The sequence below is a fragment of the Geotrypetes seraphini genome, chromosome 4, assembly GCF_902459505.1.
Source record: "Geotrypetes seraphini chromosome 4, aGeoSer1.1, whole genome shotgun sequence".
Classification (NCBI taxonomy): Eukaryota; Metazoa; Chordata; class Amphibia; order Gymnophiona; family Dermophiidae; genus Geotrypetes; species Geotrypetes seraphini.
The window spans coordinates 10157263-10177870 of NC_047087.1; the positions used below are offsets into that span (position 1 = coordinate 10157263).

The 20608-nt window shown below is 44.3% G+C and overlaps 1 protein-coding gene across 1 annotated transcript in view; it reads left to right on the forward strand.

Annotated features, from left to right (window-relative positions):
• The first annotated feature begins 12078 nt into the window (after positions 1–12078).
• Positions 12079–20608, forward strand: part of LOC117358819 (cytochrome b-245 light chain) — a 46649-nt gene continuing 38119 nt past the window's right edge. Inside the window, exons 1-2 of the mRNA XM_033940545.1 lie at positions 12079–12271; positions 15632–15701. Of these exons, the coding sequence (XP_033796436.1) occupies positions 12214–12271; positions 15632–15701 (128 nt within the window). The 5' untranslated portion in view covers positions 12079–12213. The remainder of the gene's footprint in view (positions 12272–15631; positions 15702–20608) is intronic.

The following is a 20608-nucleotide window of genomic DNA, read 5'->3' on the forward strand; positions in this document are numbered from 1 at the left end:
CATTTCTGGTGCTTAAGTCTTCTTATTTCATACAATTATTCATGAATCTTAATTCTGAATACTTAGCTTTCAGCCTTGAAAAACATTCCCCTGAACACCAACGCGTTTCGAATTCTTTGTCAAGGCGACATGGGGAAAGCTGAAAATCCAAGAAACAGCATAATTAGCACTATAGACTTAGCAGTATACATATTTAACTGCGGAAAAGCTAAACCCTCCCACTACTTAAACATTACAGCTTACCTATTGTTGTGAACATACATTACATACCGCCGCACAACTTATCAAAGGACAAGCCGCAGCGTTCTGACTCTGGAATATTAAATACCCCCCCTGAATGACGACATATCCGGGGGGAGGGGAAAAAATCCTCATCTATTCTGACCAACAGAAAGAATACAAAAACCAGCATTAGATTAAAGGTCCGCTTGTGCTAACCAATCGGATGACTCATTAAGCCCCTTAGGCGACATAGTATCTAATATGAACATCCACCGGAGTTCGCAACGATTAAGCCTCCGGGCAGTGTTCCCTCCCTCCCACCCTACTATAATGCGGTCTAAAACTCGCCACTTCAGATCTTTTAAAGTATGACCACAGCTTATCCAATGGCGGACAAGCGGGGACGACTCGTTATGAGTGTGAACTCTAGATTTATGCTCCGTGAGACAGACCCGTATGGGGCGAGAAGTTCTGCCCACATACAGCTTTGGACAGGGGCATTGAATTACGTAAATAACGTTATCAGAATTGCATGTAGTATTATACTTAATCTTGAATATTTCCCCAGTGCTAGGATGGGTCCAAACTTCCCCAGGTATAGTAAAACTACACCATTGACATTGGCCACACGGAAGGTGACTCCCACTTTGGAACTGAACTCTCTCCTGGAATTTATTATGATTTAAATATTCGCCCAGATTTCTTCTTCTCCTATAAGAACAAATAGGATGATCGTCCAAAGTGGGAATCGCCAACCTAGGGATATGCCAGTGTTTTTTAACGATTTGGGAGACCCGATGGGCAAGGGTGGAAAATTCCTGCACAAAGGCCACCGTATCCAGAGGATTTTCATCTTTGCTGGCATCATGAAACAGCCACTCTCTATGCGCAAGCTTTGCTCTTTTATATGCATCTTGAACAGTAGCATAGGGATATCCACGTTGATAAAATCTAATTTTCATAGTTCTTGCTTGCATACGAAAATCATCTATAGAGTAACAAATTCTTCTCAGTCTCAAGAATTGACTAATAGGCAAGCTTTTCTTTAAGTTCTCAGGATGAAAACTATGAAAACGTAAGAGGCTGTTAACGGTCTGTTTCTTTTCTATATAATGAAGTATAAAGATGGGTAGCCCCCTTCTTAACTAGAATGTCCAGAAACGGAATCTCTTGATGTTTTATGGTAGCTGTAAATTTGATATTGTTGTCCAGGACATTCAACGCTTCAATAAACTGAATCAAACCTTCTTCCGTTGAAGTCCAGATGCAAAAAATATCATCAAGGAACCTCCTCCAAATTTTCACATTTTTGTAACCCGGCATTTGATAAATCTGACCCTCCTCCAAATCAGCCATAAATAAGGCCGCCAAGGAGGGAGCCAGCGAGGCCCCCATAGCTATTCCGTGCTTCTGCAAATAAAACTCATTATAGAACCAAAAATAGCTTTGGGTTAAAACCAAAGTGGCCATTTCCATAAGAATATCAACAGATAAATGAGGCCTTATAGTTTGTTCCATACATATACGTTTTATTAGAGCTAAAGCCCTATCCACAGGTATCATAGTGTATAGAGCTGTCACGTCCAATGTGACTAGTATCCAATGGGGTTCACAGGCTTCCATGTCAGCGATGATTCTAAGCATGTGAGTAGTGTCCTTTATAAACGATCTAATAGAGGAGACTTTCTGCTTCAAAAAGATATCCAGAAATTTGGACAAAGGTTCCAATAGAGAGTTCCGCATGGACACTATAGGGCGCCCAGGGGGTTTAGACAGATTTTTATGTATTTTCGGAAGAAAGTATATAATAGGCGTCACGTGAAAACTTGGATTGAGGAAGGCTGCTTCTCTAGACGTGATCATTTTCAACTTATTTGCTTTAGAGACCAAAACTGAAATGGTATGTTTTAATTCAGTCGCAGGATCTTCTGGTAGATGTTGGTAAAAAGTCAAATCATCCAACTGCCGATGAGCCTCTCTTAGGTACTGCTCCTTAGACCATACCACAATGGCTCCTCCTTTATCAGCTCGGAAAATCATTAATGACATGTCATCTCGCAGTCCCTGTAAAGCACACCATTCAGTATATGACATATTGAACTGAGGTTGAATGTGGGCCATTTGTTTTTCCACTTGTTCAACCTCAGTCAAGACAAGGTCCCGAAAAGTAATCAGGTTGGGATGCAGAGGAGACGCAGGACACGAACTAGACTTATTAGATATCAACGTCCCATCATTCGTCGTTTGATGATCTTGGAAGAACATTTTCAAATGTAACTTGCGTAGAAGACTATATATAGAAAGTCGGGTATTGAACGCTTCATATTTAGCTGTTGGAACAAAACCCAGTCCCAAATTTAATACTTGCTCCTGTATCAAACTGAGCTCTGTCGTAGTCAAATTAACTACGGCTGATTGGTCCGATGTTGGGACCTCGTCTGGGGACCCTGGGCGTATCCCTGCTGACCCTGAAATCCCACTCTTCTCCCGCGACCTTTTTGTCTTCCTCGGGGGCCTCGTTGTTGAAAACCCCCCCTGGCCACATTGCCCCCTAATCACAGAGGAACCTCCACCACTGCTGGTGGAGCTGGAATCAGTGGACAGCCGGTCTTCCTCAAAGGGTTGCTTCTGAATAACATTCCCCCTGAATAGCCATAGATATACTTGATTGGCAGCATAGTCTCTCTCATCCCTCCTGTATTTTTTGATTTTAGATTGTTTGATTGATTCCCTATAGTTGTCAATTTTACTGTTCTGATCACTCTCTAAAGTGATGAAATCTGATTCATTAGCACATAACTGGCGAATTAACGCTTTAGATTCCTCAATCGTTTTTTTCAGTTCAGACTCCAACAGAGTAATTTGCTCGATAATTAATAGCATCAAATCAAAGCTACACTTATTAAGGATAGCACACCATTTTTCTTGGAACTCCGGGACACTGCTTAATCGTTGCGAACTCCGGTGGATGTTCATATTAGATACTATGTCGCCTAAGGGGCTTAATGAGTCATCCGATTGGTTAGCGCAAGCGGACCTTTAATCTAATGCTGGTTTTTGTATTCTTTCTGTTGGTCAGAATAGATGAGGTTTTTTTTCCCCTCCCCCCGGATATGTCGTCATTCAGGGGGGGTATTTAATATTCCAGAGTCAGAACGCTGCGGCTTGTCCTTTGATAAGTTGTGCGGCGGTATGTAATGTATGTTCACAACAATAGGTAAGCTGTAATGTTTAAGTAGTGGGAGGGTTTAGCTTTTCCGCAGTTAAATATGTATACTGCTAAATCTATAGTGCTAATTATGCTGTTTCTTGGATTTTCAGCTTTCCCCATGTCGCCTTGACAAAGAATTCGAAACGCGTTGGCGTTCAGGGGAATGTTTTTCAAGGCTGAAAGCTAAGTATTCAGAATTAAGATTCATGAATAATTGTATGAAATAAGAAGACTTAAGCACCAGAAATGACTAAAAGTGACAGTAACTATTGATAAAAGTAAAAAAAGTAAAATTAATATGGAGGAGGAGGTACCGTGGGGCAAATGAAGAGTTATTCCCTTCAAACATCACTGTTTGTTGGGCCGTCTGATACCCCTTCCGGACCTCATTAATAATTCATCTTGATTGGGTGAATTCTTTACTGGACTCTGTGAATATTTTTGTATTGAGATATCTTTAAACAATTATTGAGAATATATGGTAGTAAGAGTACTAAAAGAGACATGGCCAGACTCCTATTGATTCAGAAGACAGCGGTCTGAAAAAGTATGACCATGTGATGCCGTTCTGTTGCAAGTTGCATTGGCTCCCGATGGAGGCTCCTGTCTTGTTTAAGTTGGGCTATCTCTGCTATAAGGTTATGTATGGCCCTGCTCCGTTCTATATGGCCAATAGATTTTCTATAGCATCATATAAACATCGTAGAAGATCTTACGCCCTGTTTACCTTTCCATCCGTACAGGGTTGTAAAAGGAAGAAATTTCTTGAACATACTTTAGCATTTCAAACCGCTTCCCACGATAAAGAATTTCGATTGTTATCGCTTACAGCTTGTTCATATAAACACTTTAAAACTCAGTTGAAAACCTTTATTTTCTCAAAATACTTGGTCAAATAACTCTTCTTGATCTTCATCATATTGTTTATAATCTTTTGTAAACCGTGTTGAACTTGCGGTTAAGAAGCACAATGTTATGTTCGAAAATTATATTGTTGCACATGATGAGAGAGGTTGATCATGTTTTGTCAACAGGCTGCGTCAGGAGCACTCTTATGAAACAAATAACTGTAAAATTAAATTGAATTTAAATTTTTTGTTCTTTGTCATCTGCAGAGTCTGCTGTTCCTTAAAATTATTGAGCCATGAAGGAAAAGTCAGGGTTGAACAGGTCTAACCAGCTGGTTCAGTGCTTGAGGGTGGGGCCCAGATCAGGGCCTGGAACTGCATCACCGCACCATTGGAATGTGGCAGAGCAGTGACTGGTCCCAGTCTGGCACAAGTGTAATTTCCCAGATTCCATCATCTCCCAGAAGAGGAAATAGATAAGGCTTTCAGGCTAAAGGGGCTAGGCCTCTTCAGCTTGGAGAAGAGACGGCTCCGGGGTGATATGATAGAGAAACATAGAGTATGACGGCAGAAAAGGGCCATCGGCCCAACAAGTCTGCCCACTCGAATAACCCTCCACCCTAAACACTCCCTTGAACTGACCCCACGTGTTTGTCCCATTTTTTTCTTAAAATCGAGCACGTTGTTGGTCTCAACTACCTGAAGTGGAAGATCATTCCAACGATCAACCACCCTTTCGGTGAAGAAATACTTCCTGATGTCACCATGAAATCTCCCACCCTTGATTTTTAACGGATGCCCTCTTGTAGTCGTAGGTCCTGTGAGGAAAAAGATGTCTTCTTCCACCTCAATACGGCCTGTAACATATTTGAACGTCTCTATCATGTCTCCCCTCTCTCTGCGTTCCTCAAGAGTGTATAGCTGCAACTTACCTAGGCGTTCTTCATATGGGAGATCCTTGAGTCCTGAGTCAATCCTAGTGGCCATTCGCTGAACCGATTCCATTCTCAGCACATCCTTTTGATAGTGTGGCCTCCAAAATTGAACACAATATCGTGTTTAAAATATCACTTATTATACTGTTTCTTATTTATTTTGTTTTACATCTTTATTTTAAATTTTCATTAGAATTCCATTGTCTAATGGCTTTTTGTTTTTTTCCTTCTATTCATTTCGATCGTTATTCCTTTCTTACATACTTATAAAGTCCATACATTCTCTTTTAATTAATTAATTTATATATATTTAGTTTTAATTCAAATAATTTTAATTTAATTTACTTTACCACTTTATTATTGCTGGGATGTACACTTGCTTTAAAAGAATATGGCCGTAATGAGATCAATGTTTTTCTTGTTGGGATGTTTCTTTCCTGTTCTATCTCTTGTCTTTATTTTTACATCTTAATATTCATTAACTGGGGGTTTTTTTTCATAGGTACTTTAGTTAGATTGTGAGCCTTCGGGACACAAGGGAATTTCTAAGTACCTTTTCTTTATTTATCCTATTTTTATTGTTTCCTCAATGTATATTTCTATGTAAACCGCTTCGAACCTAACGGATTTAGCGGTATATAAGAAATAAAAAAAAAAAAAAAAATTCCAGATGGGGGTCTCACCATGGACCTGTACAACTTCAGGCTTTCGGCTGACAAAACTTCTTTGGATGCAACCCAGCATTTGTCTAGCCTTGGATGAAGCTTTCTCCACTTGGTTGGCAGTCTTCATATCTTCACTAATGATTACTTCCAGGTCCCGTTCTGCAACAGTTCTTGTTAAGGTCTCACCATTTAGGGTGTAAGTTCTGCATGGGTTTCCACTACCAAGGTGCATAACCTTGCACTTTTTGGCATTAAAACTCAGTTGCCAAATATTAGACCATTCTTCCAGTAAAAGTAGGTCCTGCGTCATAGTGTCGGGCACGGTTACTCTGCCCACTACGTTGCACTGTTTAGCGTCATCGGCAAATAACACAATTTTGCTTCGAAGACCCAGAGGCAGGTCCTGTACAAAGATATTAAATAGGATTGGACCCAAGACCAAGCCCTGCGGCACTCCACTGATCACTTCTGACGTTTCGGAGGAAGTACCATTTACCACCACCCTTTGAAGTCTGTCAATGTTTCTCCTAGTCCCATTGAACTCATCTTGTTCAATAACTTATGGTGTGGGACACTATCAAAAGCCTTACTGAAGTCCAAATACACGACATCCAGGGACTCTCCCTTATCTAGCTTTTTCGTTACCCAGTCAAAGAAGCTGATTAGATTGGATTGGCAGGACCTTCCCTTTGTAAATCCATGCTGGTGGGGATCCCTCAGCCTCCCGTCATTTAGAATCATATCTAATTTGTGTTTAATTAACGTTTCCATACGTTTACACACTATTGATGTGAGACTTACCGGTCTGTAATTTGCAGTCTCTGACCTGCAACCCTTTTTGTGGAGCGGAATAACGTCAGCTGTTTTCCAGTCCAATGGGACTTTTCCAGCGCTTAGGGAAAGATTGAAGAGCGCAGCTAACGGCTCCGCCAGGACATCTCTCAATTCCCTAAGCACTCTGGGGTGTAGTTTATCCGGTCCCATGGCTTTATTCACCTTGAGCCTTGATAGTTCTTGGTAGACGCTGCTGGCGGTAAATTCAAAATTCCGGACAAGTCTTTAATAGGACTCGCCAGAACCTCTCTGAGTTCCCTCAGCATCCTGGGATGGATCCCATCTGGTCCCATCGCTTGGTCCACCTTCAGTTTTTCAAGTTGTTCATAAACACTTTCCTCTGTGAACGGCACAGAATCTACTCCATTTTCTTGTGTAACTTTGCCAGACAATCTCGGTCCTTCTCCAGGATTTACTTCAGTGAACACATTTGCTTTTTCCTCATCACTCTCCACAGTTCATAGCATTTTTCAGTCTCGCAATTCCATTTTTCATTTTCTACCTTTCATTAATACATCTGGAAAAATTTTTGCCTCCCTTTTTTTTTAACATTTTTAGCCATTTGCTCTTCCGTTGGCTTCTTTCAGTTTCACCTGGTAGTCCTTTCTGTTCTCTTCTTGAGTTTTTTAAATATTTCACGAACACCAACTCTTTTGCCTTTACTTTCTCCGCATTAATGTGGAGAACCATTTTGGTTCCCTTTTTCTCTTGTTTTTATTTATTTTCTTCATATAAAGGTCGTTTTTATAGCTCCTTTCAGCTTAGACCACTGTTTTTCCACTTCTCTTATGTCCTCCCATCCTAACAGCTCTTTTTTCAGGCATTCTCCCATTTTACTAAAGTCCGTACGTTTGAAATGTAGGATTTTGAGTTTTGTGTGGCCACTCTCCACTTTAGCTGTTATATCAAGCCAAACTGTTTGACGATTACTCTTTCCCAGGTGCGTACCCCCTCGAACATTCCCTCCCCCTTTGTGAGGACCAGATCCAGTATCACTTTTTCCCTCGTGGGTTCCGTCATCATTTGTCTGAGCAGAGCCTCTTGAAAGGCATCCACAAACTCCCTACTTCTTTCCAATTCCACAGATGGAAATTAGGGCAAGAGAGAACCTGGTGTTCACCCATTTCCAGGGCTGGTTTAATCATTAGGAAGAATGAGGCAGTCCCTGGAGTGCCAGGATTTGAGAGGGGTGCACTTTAAAGCACACATTCTCCAATTGTGGGGACCAGTTGCTGCTCCTGCCCTCTCGATAGTGCATAAGAGGTGCCGTCATTACATCTAGTTCACTTTCCCCCAACCAACTCTTTCTTTTTTTAATAGGTTCTGGGCTTGAGTGTAGGAGGAAAGAGTAGGGTTTCCATATGGCTTTGGAAAAAGGAGGATTTGTTCAGACATCCGTTACTTTCAATGGAAGTAAAACCCGAATGTCTCAATCCATCCTCCTTTTTCTGGAGCCATATCATAACCGTAGGAAAGTGCCTTAGTAAGTAGGGTGGACTGCCCTGGGTGCCATGTCGGTGGGGAGCTGGCACTGCCACATCACACCCCGCTATGCTTGTGCCATCCTCCCCCTCATCCCGTAGCTCTGTAAATCTTTGCTGGCATGAGCAACTTCTGTCTGTTGCTCATGCCAGCCTGGTTCCCTTCTGGGTCATGGGGCCAGGAAGTGATGTCAGAGGGAAATCCAAAGCTGGCGCGAGGAGCATGCTGGAGAAAAGCCACTCACACTGGGGAAGGGAGAGCATGGGTGTGGCATAGGAAGGGGCGGGGTGTGAAGAGGAGGGCAGAGGGGGGTGCCACTGCCCCTTACTACATCAATGCCTCCCTCTAGACCAGACATGGGCAACTCTGGTCCGTGAGGGCCGCAATCCAGTCGAGTTTTCAGGATTTCCTCAATGAATATGCATAAGATCTATTGCATGCACTGCTTTCAATGCATATTCATTGGGGAAATCCTGAAACCCCGACTGGATTCTGTCCCTTGAGGACCGGAGTTGCCCACCCCTGCTCTAGACCTTTGCAGAGCTAAGAAAAAAGTGAGAGGCCACTGCTGCTTCCCCCTCTTCCTCTCTCCATTCCTCAGAGGGCCTCAGAGCTGTAAAGAAAAAAAAGACACAAACAGAGACAAATTCCAAGAGGAAAACTGCATTAAAAAAGGGAGCTGGAATCGGGAATGAACTGCAGCATTGTCCATTTTATTGTGATGCAGAACTGGAAGAGACAGTGGCGTAGCAAGGGTGGGAAGCACCCTCCCCGTCCTGTCCCCTTCCCATCCCGTATCTCCGCCTGTGTTGGCTTTCCCTCTGATGTCACTGACCGGCCCTGCGACCTGGAAGTGATTTCAGAGGGAGTCAGGCTTGCGCGAGCAACGGGCTACAGTAGTTGCTCACACTGGCACACAGATTTTAAAGAGATAGAGGGGGTGGGGTGGGGAAGAGGGAGGGAGAGGTGCCAGCATCCCCACTGAGACGACGCCTGGGGTGGTCTGCCCCTCCCCCCTCACTATGCCACTGGGAGGAGACGATCTTAAGAACATAAGAACAGCCCTACTAGGTCAGATCAATGGTCCATAGAGCCCAGTATTCTGTTTTCACAGGCCAAACCAACTCAACCTCTAATATACCAGCAGTATATTGAGGGCATTTTATGATTTCATCTGCCAATCAAATTCAAAATTGATTACTCCACAGAAAAATTGTTTAGACACCACAGTCTCTATCAGTAATGGTGGCATAACATCTTTGCACAAGAAACTGACTGACAGCTGCAGCTCCCTCCACAGGAACTCACAGCAGCCATTTTTGATGATGGCTCTACAAGGGGCAGGAGCGTAGGAAGATCGCTCCTGCCTCGCGTCCCCACTGGACCACCAGCTAAAGTCTGTGGAGGTCCGGGACGCAGTGATTCAGCGTTTTAAAACTAGGGGCATAAAAATCGCAAATAACCAAATTCACGGGTACAAATTGTAGATTAGAATAGAAATGGCATAGTAAGGGGGAGGGGAAGGGACTGCCTCGGGCACCTGAACCCCTCCTCTCCAGTCTTCACTCCCTGCATACCTCCTAAAAATGTTTTCTGGCTTGCGCCAGCCTTGGCTCCCTTCTAGCATCACTTTCTGGTCACGGGAGCAAGATGTGACCAGTGTGAGGAGCAGGTGGAAGGTGTTGTCACACCAGGTGTCACCATTTCGGGTGCCATCCTCCCTGGCTCCACCACTGCTCATCTTCAAATGGAGTTGTATATTATTCAGTGCAAAAATGTGAGGATGGCTGCTATGTTGGCGAGACCCGATTGAATCTACACAGACACCATAGTGTTAACCAGGGTGCCACCTCTGTAGGACAGACCAGAGCCCTGCACTAATGACTCTGAAGAGAAATTTCAGAACCATTCAGGAACTTGCAGTACAACCATTGAAGTTAAAATTAGGAAGTATTTTGGCACTCACCAGAGAGGAGTGAACAAAGATTGGGTTTCCTATCACATTATAAATCATAAAATAAAATTATAGTGCTTTGTCACCCTCCGAACACCCCCATCTCTCCCTGTTTCTCACCCCCCCCCCCTTCCCACCCAATCTTAAAAGTCATTGGAATGCTTTTATGTTTCTCTGGTATAGGTCATTGTTTGCTCATTTCTAGCCTGAAGGGTTAAAAACATAAGAATAGCCTTACTGGGTCAGACCAATGGTCCATCTAGTCCAGTAGCCCATTCTCACAGTGACCAATCCAGGTCACTAGTACCTGGCCAAAAGCCAAAGAGTAGCAACATTCCATACAGAACTTCAAAGAGCAGCAAGATTCCGGAATCCCAGAGAATAACAAGATTCTAGAATCCCAAAGAGTAGCAACATTCCATACAGAAACTCAAAGAATAGCAAGATTCCGGAATCCCAGAGAGTAACAAGTTTCTAGAATCCCAAAGAGTAGCAACATTCCATACAGAATCTCAAAGAATAGCAAGATTCCGGAATCCCAGAGAGTAACAAGATTCTAGAATCCCAAAGAGTAGCAACATTCCATACAGAATCTCAAAGAATAGCAACATTCCATGCTTCTGATCCAGGACAAGCAGTGGCTTCCCCCATTTCTTTCTCAATAACAGACTATGGACTTTTCCTCCAGGAACTTGTCCAAAGCTTTCTTAAAACCAGCTAAGTTATCCGCTTTTACCACAATCTCTGGCTTTGCGTTCCAGAGCTTACCTTTCAAAGCTCATCACAAAATGTATTGTTAATCCAATATAAAAGGTATCATCTTTTTTTCTGTGTTTTATTCTATTTAACCACCTTTGAAAGTGGATTCACATGGCTACCCTACCTATACACCTTGTGAAAGTCTGCCATGGTATCTGAGATGTCCTAGATCGGTTTGTGCCCTGCCCAGAAACTCATCAGTTGCCCATCCCAGGGTCTCGGGTTGCTGGATGCAGCTGGAGCCAGGGTCAAATGACCATGTTTTCTATTGCCTGGGTTATTGCCTCAGGGGTTTTGGAACTGTTCGAAGACCTCATTGTTTACTGGAGTGTTCTTGGGAAGGATGAGGGTAGATGGAAAGAGAGGATGGGGGAGGAACAATACGAACAAGCATTTTGTTATGAAAATTTGTATTTTTTTAAATCAATGGAAATAAATACACACAAAAAAGCCCATTGCATAAGCTTGTAACAGGAAAAATTAAATATTACTTAACCCCTCTTTCAATGTTGGTATTATCTGCCTTTCAAAAAGTACAAAGTCCAGTCATGGAATTATTTTTAAGCAAATAGGAGGAAATATTTTTTCACTCAAAGAATAGTTAAGATCTATAACTGGTTGCCAGAGTGTGTAGTAATAGGGGTTAGTTTAGAGCTGGATTTTTTTATTTTTTTTAAAGGTTTGGACAAGTTCCTGGAGGAAAAGTCCACAGTCTGCTATTGAGACAGACAGGAGAGAAGCCACTGCTTTCTGATTGCATGGGCTTCTGCTAGGTACTTTTGACCTGGATTGGCAATGTTGGAAGCAGGATACTGGACTAGATGGACCTTTGGTCTGATCCATGAATTTCTGGACGGTTGCTCTTATTGATTTTAATTATGAATGAAAGGAGAGATCCAGAGCAGCTCAGGCCTTGACAACTTTCAATATAACCTTAAAAAGGAGCCCTTCCCATCCCCTTTGCTTTTTAATTTCAAGAAATCACTTCCCTAATGTAGCATGTTTTTTGTCTGTAACGTTCATGTTGTCTGTTTTCCCCCAGTTGTAAAATTGTAAACCGCTTTGTATACTGTATCAAGAGCAAATAAAACCAAAACGGTCTATAGTGCGGGTACTTAGGCGCCCCTGTGCGCCTATCCGGGAGAACCGGCTCTTCTGCTTCTGCCCTGAGAGCAGGAAGGGAAAGAGCGGGGGAGGAGAGAGGGCCGGGGCAGGACGTGACGCCGCCGAGGGGCTGAGCCCCGGGACCTGCCTCCTGCGCTCGGGACCGAGCTGCTGCATTGACTGGCAGCCAGCGGGCAGCATGGGGCGCATCGAGTGGGCGATGTGGGCCAACGAGCAGGCTCTGGCGTCGGGAGTGAGTGAGTAGCAGCGGCGCAGATGGGCGCTCAGCGGGCTCTGCGCGCCCACTTAGGCGTTTAGAACGTCCAGAACAGGGAAGTGAAAAGGGGAACTGGTGATAACTGGCGCTGGCTCTCTTTCTCTTTGGGACAACAACCCCTCCAAAAAATGTTTGGCACCGAGACAGCCATCCAGCCCGGGCAGGAGTCCCCAGGGCTGTCCTTAGGGTGGGGGCGGGGGGGGGGGGGTATAGAGCCATCTGATGCCCAGACTGTGCTGGCAGAGTTATGGATTGTGCCCTGAAATCCCCAGGATGGCATGGGCCTTAGTAATAACTCACTCATCAGTCCCATATTGTTTCCTGTATCTTGGGTTTCTAAGAGGTCGTATATGTTTCTTTCCTGCACCGTGCTACCCCTTTCGCTCACTAGCCCCCTCTACTGCAGAGTAGAGGCATTTCCCAGTGCTTCCATCACCCACACTCCAGGCACTGTTGAAGTTGCCAGCTCCATTCTCTGGCGATGTGAAGGTCCTTATGGCACTCACTGCTCTTGTGATCAGTAGTTGGCCAGCAATGGGATGAATTTATTCAGAGGAACTCAAAACTGATTATCAGTCAGGTACTCAAACATTTTCCCTGTCTGTCCTGGGTGGCTCACGGTCTATCTATTGTACTTGGGAAAGTGGAGGATTAAGTGACTTGCTCAGGGTCGCAAGGAGTCGTGTGGGGTTTGGACCCACAACCTCAGCCTTTAACCATTATACCATACTTCCCCATCACAATGCTGGCTGTGTTTCTGAGGAGTGTATGCAATCTGGATTTGAGGGAGGGGAAGGGCGGTGTGATAAATAGGGAGGGAGGGAGAGGGAGTTAGACTCAGTGTGGGATGGAACAGGTGAACCCAGATTAATGGAGAATATGAAACTGGATGTGATCAGGAGGGGGTGGCAGCTGTGGTTGCAGTGGGAGATGTTGGGATTTGAGAAGGATCCTGGTGAAACTGAGGTGTGGGCAGGTGTGTTGCTGCTGTTCTGTCTCCCTACCCCCCACAGCTGTGCTGACACTTCCCTCACCCCCTCTGTTTCTGGAGGGTCTGCAGGGAAGGACCAGGCTAGGACCCTTGCTGGAGCTGGTTGATAGCCTTGGGGGCATTCAGGACTTTTTGAGTACTGATTTCTGTCTCTCTGGTTTCGTGGCCAGCTGGGAGGCTCTTTACGTTGTGAAAGTCTAATCCTGAGGACAGAGCGATGATCAGGCAACGTGCCTGTGGAGCTCATGGGATTTGTAGTGTACATTCTTCTGGGAAAGGGGGAGGTGCCGAGCCCTAACCTCTTCCTAGTGGGTGACAAATCCCCTATACTTTGGCAAATTTTGTATCCACCTGTTGCTGCCTCAGCCTCTGGCTATAGATCTGGGAGTTTGACTGGGCAGTGCCGTACTGATCGCTTGGGATCTATGGGGTACTGTATAACTCGGACCACAGCATTAGGCATGAAGCTCTAGTCTCCTTTGACAAGCGGATGTGGAGAAGAGATAAGGGTGGCAGAAGCAGGAGCACCACTGACCCCCTTTTCTGAGAGGAGTAGCTAAAGGATGGCTCTAGAGCAGGGGTGTCAAAGTCCCTCCTGGAGGGCCGCATCCAGTCGGGTTTTCAGGATTTCCCCAACGAATATGCATGAGATCTATTTGCATGCACTGCTTTTCATTGTAGGCTAATAGATCTCATGCATATTCATTGGGGAAATCCTGAAAACCCGACTGGATTGCGGCCCTCGAGGAGGGACTTTGACACCCCTGATCTAGACCCTGTAACCCTCCTCCTATACTCCAAACCAGCTCCACTAGCTTGTTCCAATTCAAATCAACAATCAGCTCTATAGGGGTGGGGGTGGGGGAGGGTATCAGAAAGCCAGGAGTAGCCCAGAATCTCCCTCCTGGACTTCAGTGACGACTCAGTATGTCTGTGAGCTGTGGAAAACTTCTGCTTTCTGTCTGTTGCTGTCACCAGCTGAACATTGCAAACCTCTTGTCACAAGATCTATCTGGAGCAATTTTGTGGTCAGGGCTTGCAACTTCCCAGCAGACTCCTCCATTGTACAAGAGGGGCCTTACTGTAGCTTCCGTGATGGCCTTTATTTTATAGAATCAACAAAACAAAGTGGGCAGGTCGACTCAACTCTGTGTGCATTTCGGTACTCGGGGTGCCTTCCTCAGGAGTCTTGAAATTTGTTGTTTAAAAACCAAAAGGTTATGTTTTGAAAAAACTCAGTGAAGTCGTTTTATTAAAATTTGATTTAATCGCCTATCAAATTTCTAGGCAATAAGTTAAGCTCTGGAATGTGTTGCCAGAAAATGTGGTAAGAGCGGATAGCGTAGCTGGTTTTAAGAAAGGTTTGGACATGTTCCTGGAGGAAAAGTCCATAGTCTGTTATTGAGAAAGACATGGGGGAAGCCACTGCTTGCCCTTGATTGGTAACATGGAATGTTGCTACTCTTTGGGATTCTAGAATCTTGTTACTCTCTGGGTTTCCGGAATCTTGCTAGTCTTTGAGATTCTATATGAAATGTTGCTACTCCTTGGGTTTTGGCCAGGTACTAGTGACCTGGATTGGCCACCGTGAGAACTGGGCTTGATGGATCATCAGTCTGACCCAGTTCTTATGTTCCTCTGCAACAGTAAACCAGAAAATTTCATTGCACTGTTTTATTGAGAACTAGTCTAAATCTAAATCTTGGCTCATTGTTGCAGAGGGTTTCACTGAGTTTGATCCTTGATAGGAAATCAAAAGAAAGCCGGTCTAAATCTTCTTTATAAGATTTTTTCAAAACGTACCTTTAAAACACAACCGTTTGGGTTTTAAACAACAACATTTCAAGACTCCCGAGGAAGGTATCTGAGTACCGAAACGCACGCAGCGTTAGTCCCCCGACTGAAACATCTCGACCTTCCCACTTTGTTTTCTCGAGTTGATTTCCTGCCGCTTCTAGTGGTGCCCTTTATTTGACAGAAACAGAGCACACAGCACTGCGCAAAATGATGGGAGAGTAACTGTCCCTGCTTCCAAGAGCTTACACAAACTGGAGATGAGCTTGCTTTCTGCTGGTGGAGTGAAAATGTGACACAGATAATAGGGGGCGGGGTCTCTGATTTAGGCCAAGTTGTTCACCTGCATAGTCTCCGTTCCCCTGTCTTTGGGTTTCATATGTCAGGTTTCTGTGGCTAATGTTTGCTTTGATTATTGACTTCATCTGCTACCCGTAAGTTTAAGAGCGGTTTGCATAGGATTATTTAAGCAGACTTTGTATCAGACTGTACAGCAATGCAATTTGAAAAAGTGAAGAAAGCAACCGTGTCCTTTTTTCCCTCCATCTCTTTCAGTTCTGCTAGCTGGTGGGATAGTGGCCGTCGCTGGACAGTTCAAAAACTGGGAATTTGCTGCCTACGCAGTGTATCCTTTTGCGCAGTCCGTCCGACACCTCTGAGAAACGTAATCTGGGGTACAAACTGATGCCTGACACATGCTTTCCTTTAAAACAGGCTCCTCTCTCTGTGGCTCTCGGAGTTCATCACGCAGGCAAATATTCTATAAAAGGCACCCCCCCACCCCTTTTACTAAACCCCGATAGCGGTTATTAGCTCAGGGAACTGCGCCGAATGCTCCATGCAGCTCCCAAAGCTCATAGAGTTCCTATGAGGGTTGGGAGCAGCGCAGATCCTTCAGCGCGGCTCCCTGTGTTAATATTTGCCATCATGGTTTAGTAAAAGGGAGAGTAAATTAGAAAATTGGGCTTAAGCTATGAGATTTAACAAGGTCATAATTGAAAAAGTATAAATGAATTGGGAGCTAGGCACCTATCGCATGCCGCCTAGAAGCTGCTAAGTCTAAAGTACCAAGTGTGTTTAGGGGTGGAGAAGGACTTGGATGCTTCTAAGCATGATCCTCTAAAGCAGGGGTAGGGAACTCCGGTCCTCGAGAGCCATATTCCAGTCGGGTTTTCAGGATTTCCCCAATGAATATGCATGAGATCTATTTACATGCACTGTTTTCATTGCATTGGGGAAATCCTGAAAACCCGACTGGAATATGGCTCTTGAGGACTGGAGTTCCCTAACCCTGCTCTAAAGTAGGCCTTTAAAACCCTGGCCTACATCACAGGTGCCTTAGTTAGGCCTATTTTTATAATAATAATAACTTTATTTTCTATACCACCATAGTCAAGCGACTTCTAGGCGGTTCACATTGAAAGAAGGCTGGACAGTCAGCGAATAACAAGAAGCCTAAAATAGAAAAGTTATATACTAATTGGAGTTCCATGGGTAAAGAATACGTGAAAATTGGAGCTTCCTGAGAGATTGAATTAGCGTTTACAGCGGGGAATATCATAGAGAGAGAGGGTGATCTGTTTTAGTCAATGAATTTGCCGAATAGGGCGGTTTTAATTGATTTTCAGAATGCGTTGTAGGTCAGTTTGGGTTCATTTATGCTTTTTCTCAGCCAGACTTGCTGTCTATTCGCTTGGAACAAGAATGTTCTATCCGGGAAGGATTTGTATCTGCAGCCTGTGATCTTTGGGTATGCAAAGATGTTTTTGTTTCTGGTCGTTCGTGTGGGGTTGTGTAGGGAACAGTGAGTTTGCAGGTAGGAAGGTGCTAGGCCCCAGACTGGTTTGAAGCAGATACATGCAAATTTGAACAGTATTCGTGCTTCCATTGGCAGCCAGTGCAGGGGCTAATGTGGTCTTTTTTTCTCAGTCCGAAGATTAAGCGAACAGCGGTGTTTTGTACTAATCTCAATTTTTTTTACTGTTTTTTGTGGGATACCCAGGCAGATAATATTGCAGTAGTCAACCTGAAGGATGTTGGGTCGAAGTATTTTTTAATGGTCCTTAACTTCCATAGCGTGTGAAAACATTTTTTCACCAGTACGTTTGTGTGGTCAGGCGTGTATCTAGGGTGATACTCAGTATTTTTATGGTTTTGGATGTTGGATATTCTTGGTTGTTTATTTTTAACGATGTTCTCGTAATTTTGTCATTTTCAGAATTTCCCCCGTGTGACCTGCTCTCCCTCGTTCCTTCTGATGTATTGGAACTCCCATAGTAACATAGTAGATGACGGCAGATAAAGACCCGAATGGTCCATCCAGTCTGCCCAACCTGATTCAATTTAAATTTTTTCTTCTTAGCTAATTCTGGCCAAGAATCCAAAGCACAGTGGCCTCTCTCTCTCTTTTTCTCCCTGTGTTGCTTAACGCTGGCCATCTCTTCCTTCATCCAGTTCTAATTTGTTACTGTGGCAGCCACATTCCAGTGCCCATGGTTACATAATGCTGCACCATCTGAAGACCCCTTCTGGATTCAGTTTCCCTTGCTGTCTCTTCTCATCCTGGATGAAACTGGGCCTCTTTTCCCTTGAACAGAGGAGATTGAGAGGGGATATGATAGAAACATTCAAGATACTAAAGGGGATAGACTTAGTAGATAAGGACAGGTTGTTCACCCTCTCCAAGGTAGAGAGAACAAGAGGGAACTCTCTAAAGTTGAAAGGGGATAGATTCTGTACAAAAATAAGGAAGTTCTTCTTCACTCAGAGAGTGGTAGAAAACTGGAACGCTCTTCCAGAGTCTGTCATAGGGGGAAACAAGAACGTGCGCTGTTAGGGCTAGTCTCAGTTAGGGCGCTGGTCTTTGACTGCTGGGCATGATGGACCACTGGTCTGATCCAGCAGCGGCAATTCTTATGTTCTAATGAATAACTCTTCCATCTCCAATCCCATTCATTCCTTCTTTCCCACCGGACCTGTTTAGCTCCTCAGGTTGTGTAAGGAATACGCAGAGCTCTTCCAAGTTTCCACTTCTGGATGGCCACATGCCTTCTACCTAACCCTAGCTTAGGGATAGGAAGTGGTCCTCTAATCACGACCTGCCCTCCGAGTGATGAGTCTCCCAAGACATGTGTCCAGGAGGGAAGGGTTAGGACAGCCGTTTTGGTTGGCAATTGTATCGTTAGGCATGGAGATACATGGGTGGCTACTGGACCTAAGGATCACTTGGTCCTTTGCCTGCCTGGTGTGAAGTTGAAAGACTCACGGGTCACCTAGAGAGTTCTGAGGGAGAGCCAGCCATCTTGGTACATGTGAATATCAATGATATTGAAAATTGTGGGAGGGAGGTTCTGGAAGCCAAATTTAGGTAGAAAGTTGAAATCCAGAATCTCCAGAGCAGCTTTCTCAGAAATGCTGCTTTTCCAGGCACAGAACGCAAGAGACCGAACTCCAGAGTCTCAATGCACGGATGAGATGCTGCTGCAGAGAAGAGGGGTTTAAGTTTAAGAACTGGGCAACATCCCAGGGAAGGGATGGGTTTCGCCTTAAGCAGGGTAGAACTAGGTCTTAGGAACTTGAGGGAAGGCCAAAGGTATCTTTAAATGATATCACTAAAACAAGGAATTTAGGGTGTCCCAACACCAGGGTTGCAACAGGGCCCATAGTAAACTAGGTATCTTGCAATAAAGAGCAGACTGTCTTGAGAATAATTGCAGGTTGTAAATAGGAATAACAAACATTGTTTGAAGTGTCCGTATACAAATGTCAGAAGCCTAAAAATGATTTCAGATGTTTTTTTAGCTGCCTTTTTCGATGAATAGATTCATCCAACGTGGTTGTGGTTTACAATAAGAACATAAGAAATGCCCTCACCGGATCAGACCGAGGTCCATCTAGTCCGGTGATCCGCACTCGCGGCGGCCCATTTAGGTACTCCTTTTTGGAGACCCGGATTTACCGTATCCCTCAATATGATATGCAAGAAGGTGTGCATCCAACTTGTGTTTGAATCCCAGAACAGTAGTCTCCTCCACAACCTCCTCCGGGAGTGCATTCCAAGCACCCACCACGTGCTCTCCCTATGGATCTGGGCCTTAAGTAACTTGGCCAGAGTCACAAGGAATAGGCTGGGATTTGAACTCGCAATCTCAGGGCGCTGAGGCAGCAGCTCGAAGCACTAGGCCACCCCTTTCACTTCGGATGGGAGAGGTAGACTGTATTGCACTAAATGAAAAGATAGATCGAATAGGCATCTCGGAGACCTGGCGGAAGGAAGATAACCAATGGGACACTGTCGTACTAGGGTACAAATTATATTGCAGTGATAGGGTGGATTGAATTAGTGGAGGAGCAGCATTATATGTTAAGAAATAGTCTAAAAATTCTGCAAGACACAAAATGGAATGGGACAGTTCATTGTGGGCAGCTCATCACGGGACGTTTCATTGCAGCCGAATTACCCTGTCACCAACCTGTTGCCCTGAAGTGGCCGCAGCTCTTCTTTCTGGAAACACAGGAAGCAGAAGGAATCCATATCCTCCTCCTCCTCAATGGTAGGACGCAGAGGGCGGCATCTTCTGCAGGGTCTGGCTGGGGGACAGCGGGGCTGCCGGTCTGTGATCCGTGCTAGTGGCTGGTAAGAGACCTGAGCTCCGATCCTTGCTGGGGGCTTCATCCCTTGGGCCCTACAAACTTGCAATGAGCATAGCCCTCCCAAATGAGGCATGAATCGTCCCATTCTGTGCTGGGGCATAGGATGAGTCAGTGCTAAAATGCCTACGCTGAAATAGCCATGACGAATCATTCTAGACCTGACACAGAATACACTTTGGAATCCATATGGACAGAAATTCCATGTGTAAAGGGGGAAAAGGATAGTGTTGTCAGGATGAACAAACATGCAAATATTACGGATGGGAACAAAATGAGTAACACAACAATGAAGGGTGATTTCAATTACTAGAAAATCACATGTATATACAGGTTGAGTCAATTTAGTTAGTAAACCCATGCATGATGAAAAAAATGACAGAAAAAATATCCAAGGAGAGAAAAAAGACCGCCAGATAACTTTATCACCAAACCTGCTTCAATTTAAAATAAACACCTGGATGCAGCCTTTACATCTGAGATGCCGGAAAAGGTATTTAATAGTGATGAGTCACAGGGACTAAAACAAATCTCTGTTAACCTGGAAGATGAAATAGGGCAAATTGACAAACTAAAGAATAACAAATCGCCTGGACAGGATGGTTTACACCCCAGAGTACTGATAGGCTACAAAGTACGAATAGCTCTGCAATTTCTTTTTTTTTAGTTTGAAAATGAAGCATGGCCCCTGAAGACTGGAAGGTAGCCAAGGTAAGTCCAATTTTTAAAAAGGGTTCCTGAGAAATTATAGACCAATAAGCTTGCCATTGGTGTTGGACAAAATAGAAGAGGCTATTTTACAAAGAACAAAATTACAGAGCATATACAAAGGCATAAATTAAGAAGAGAAAGCCAACATGGATTTAGCCAAGGGAAGTCTTG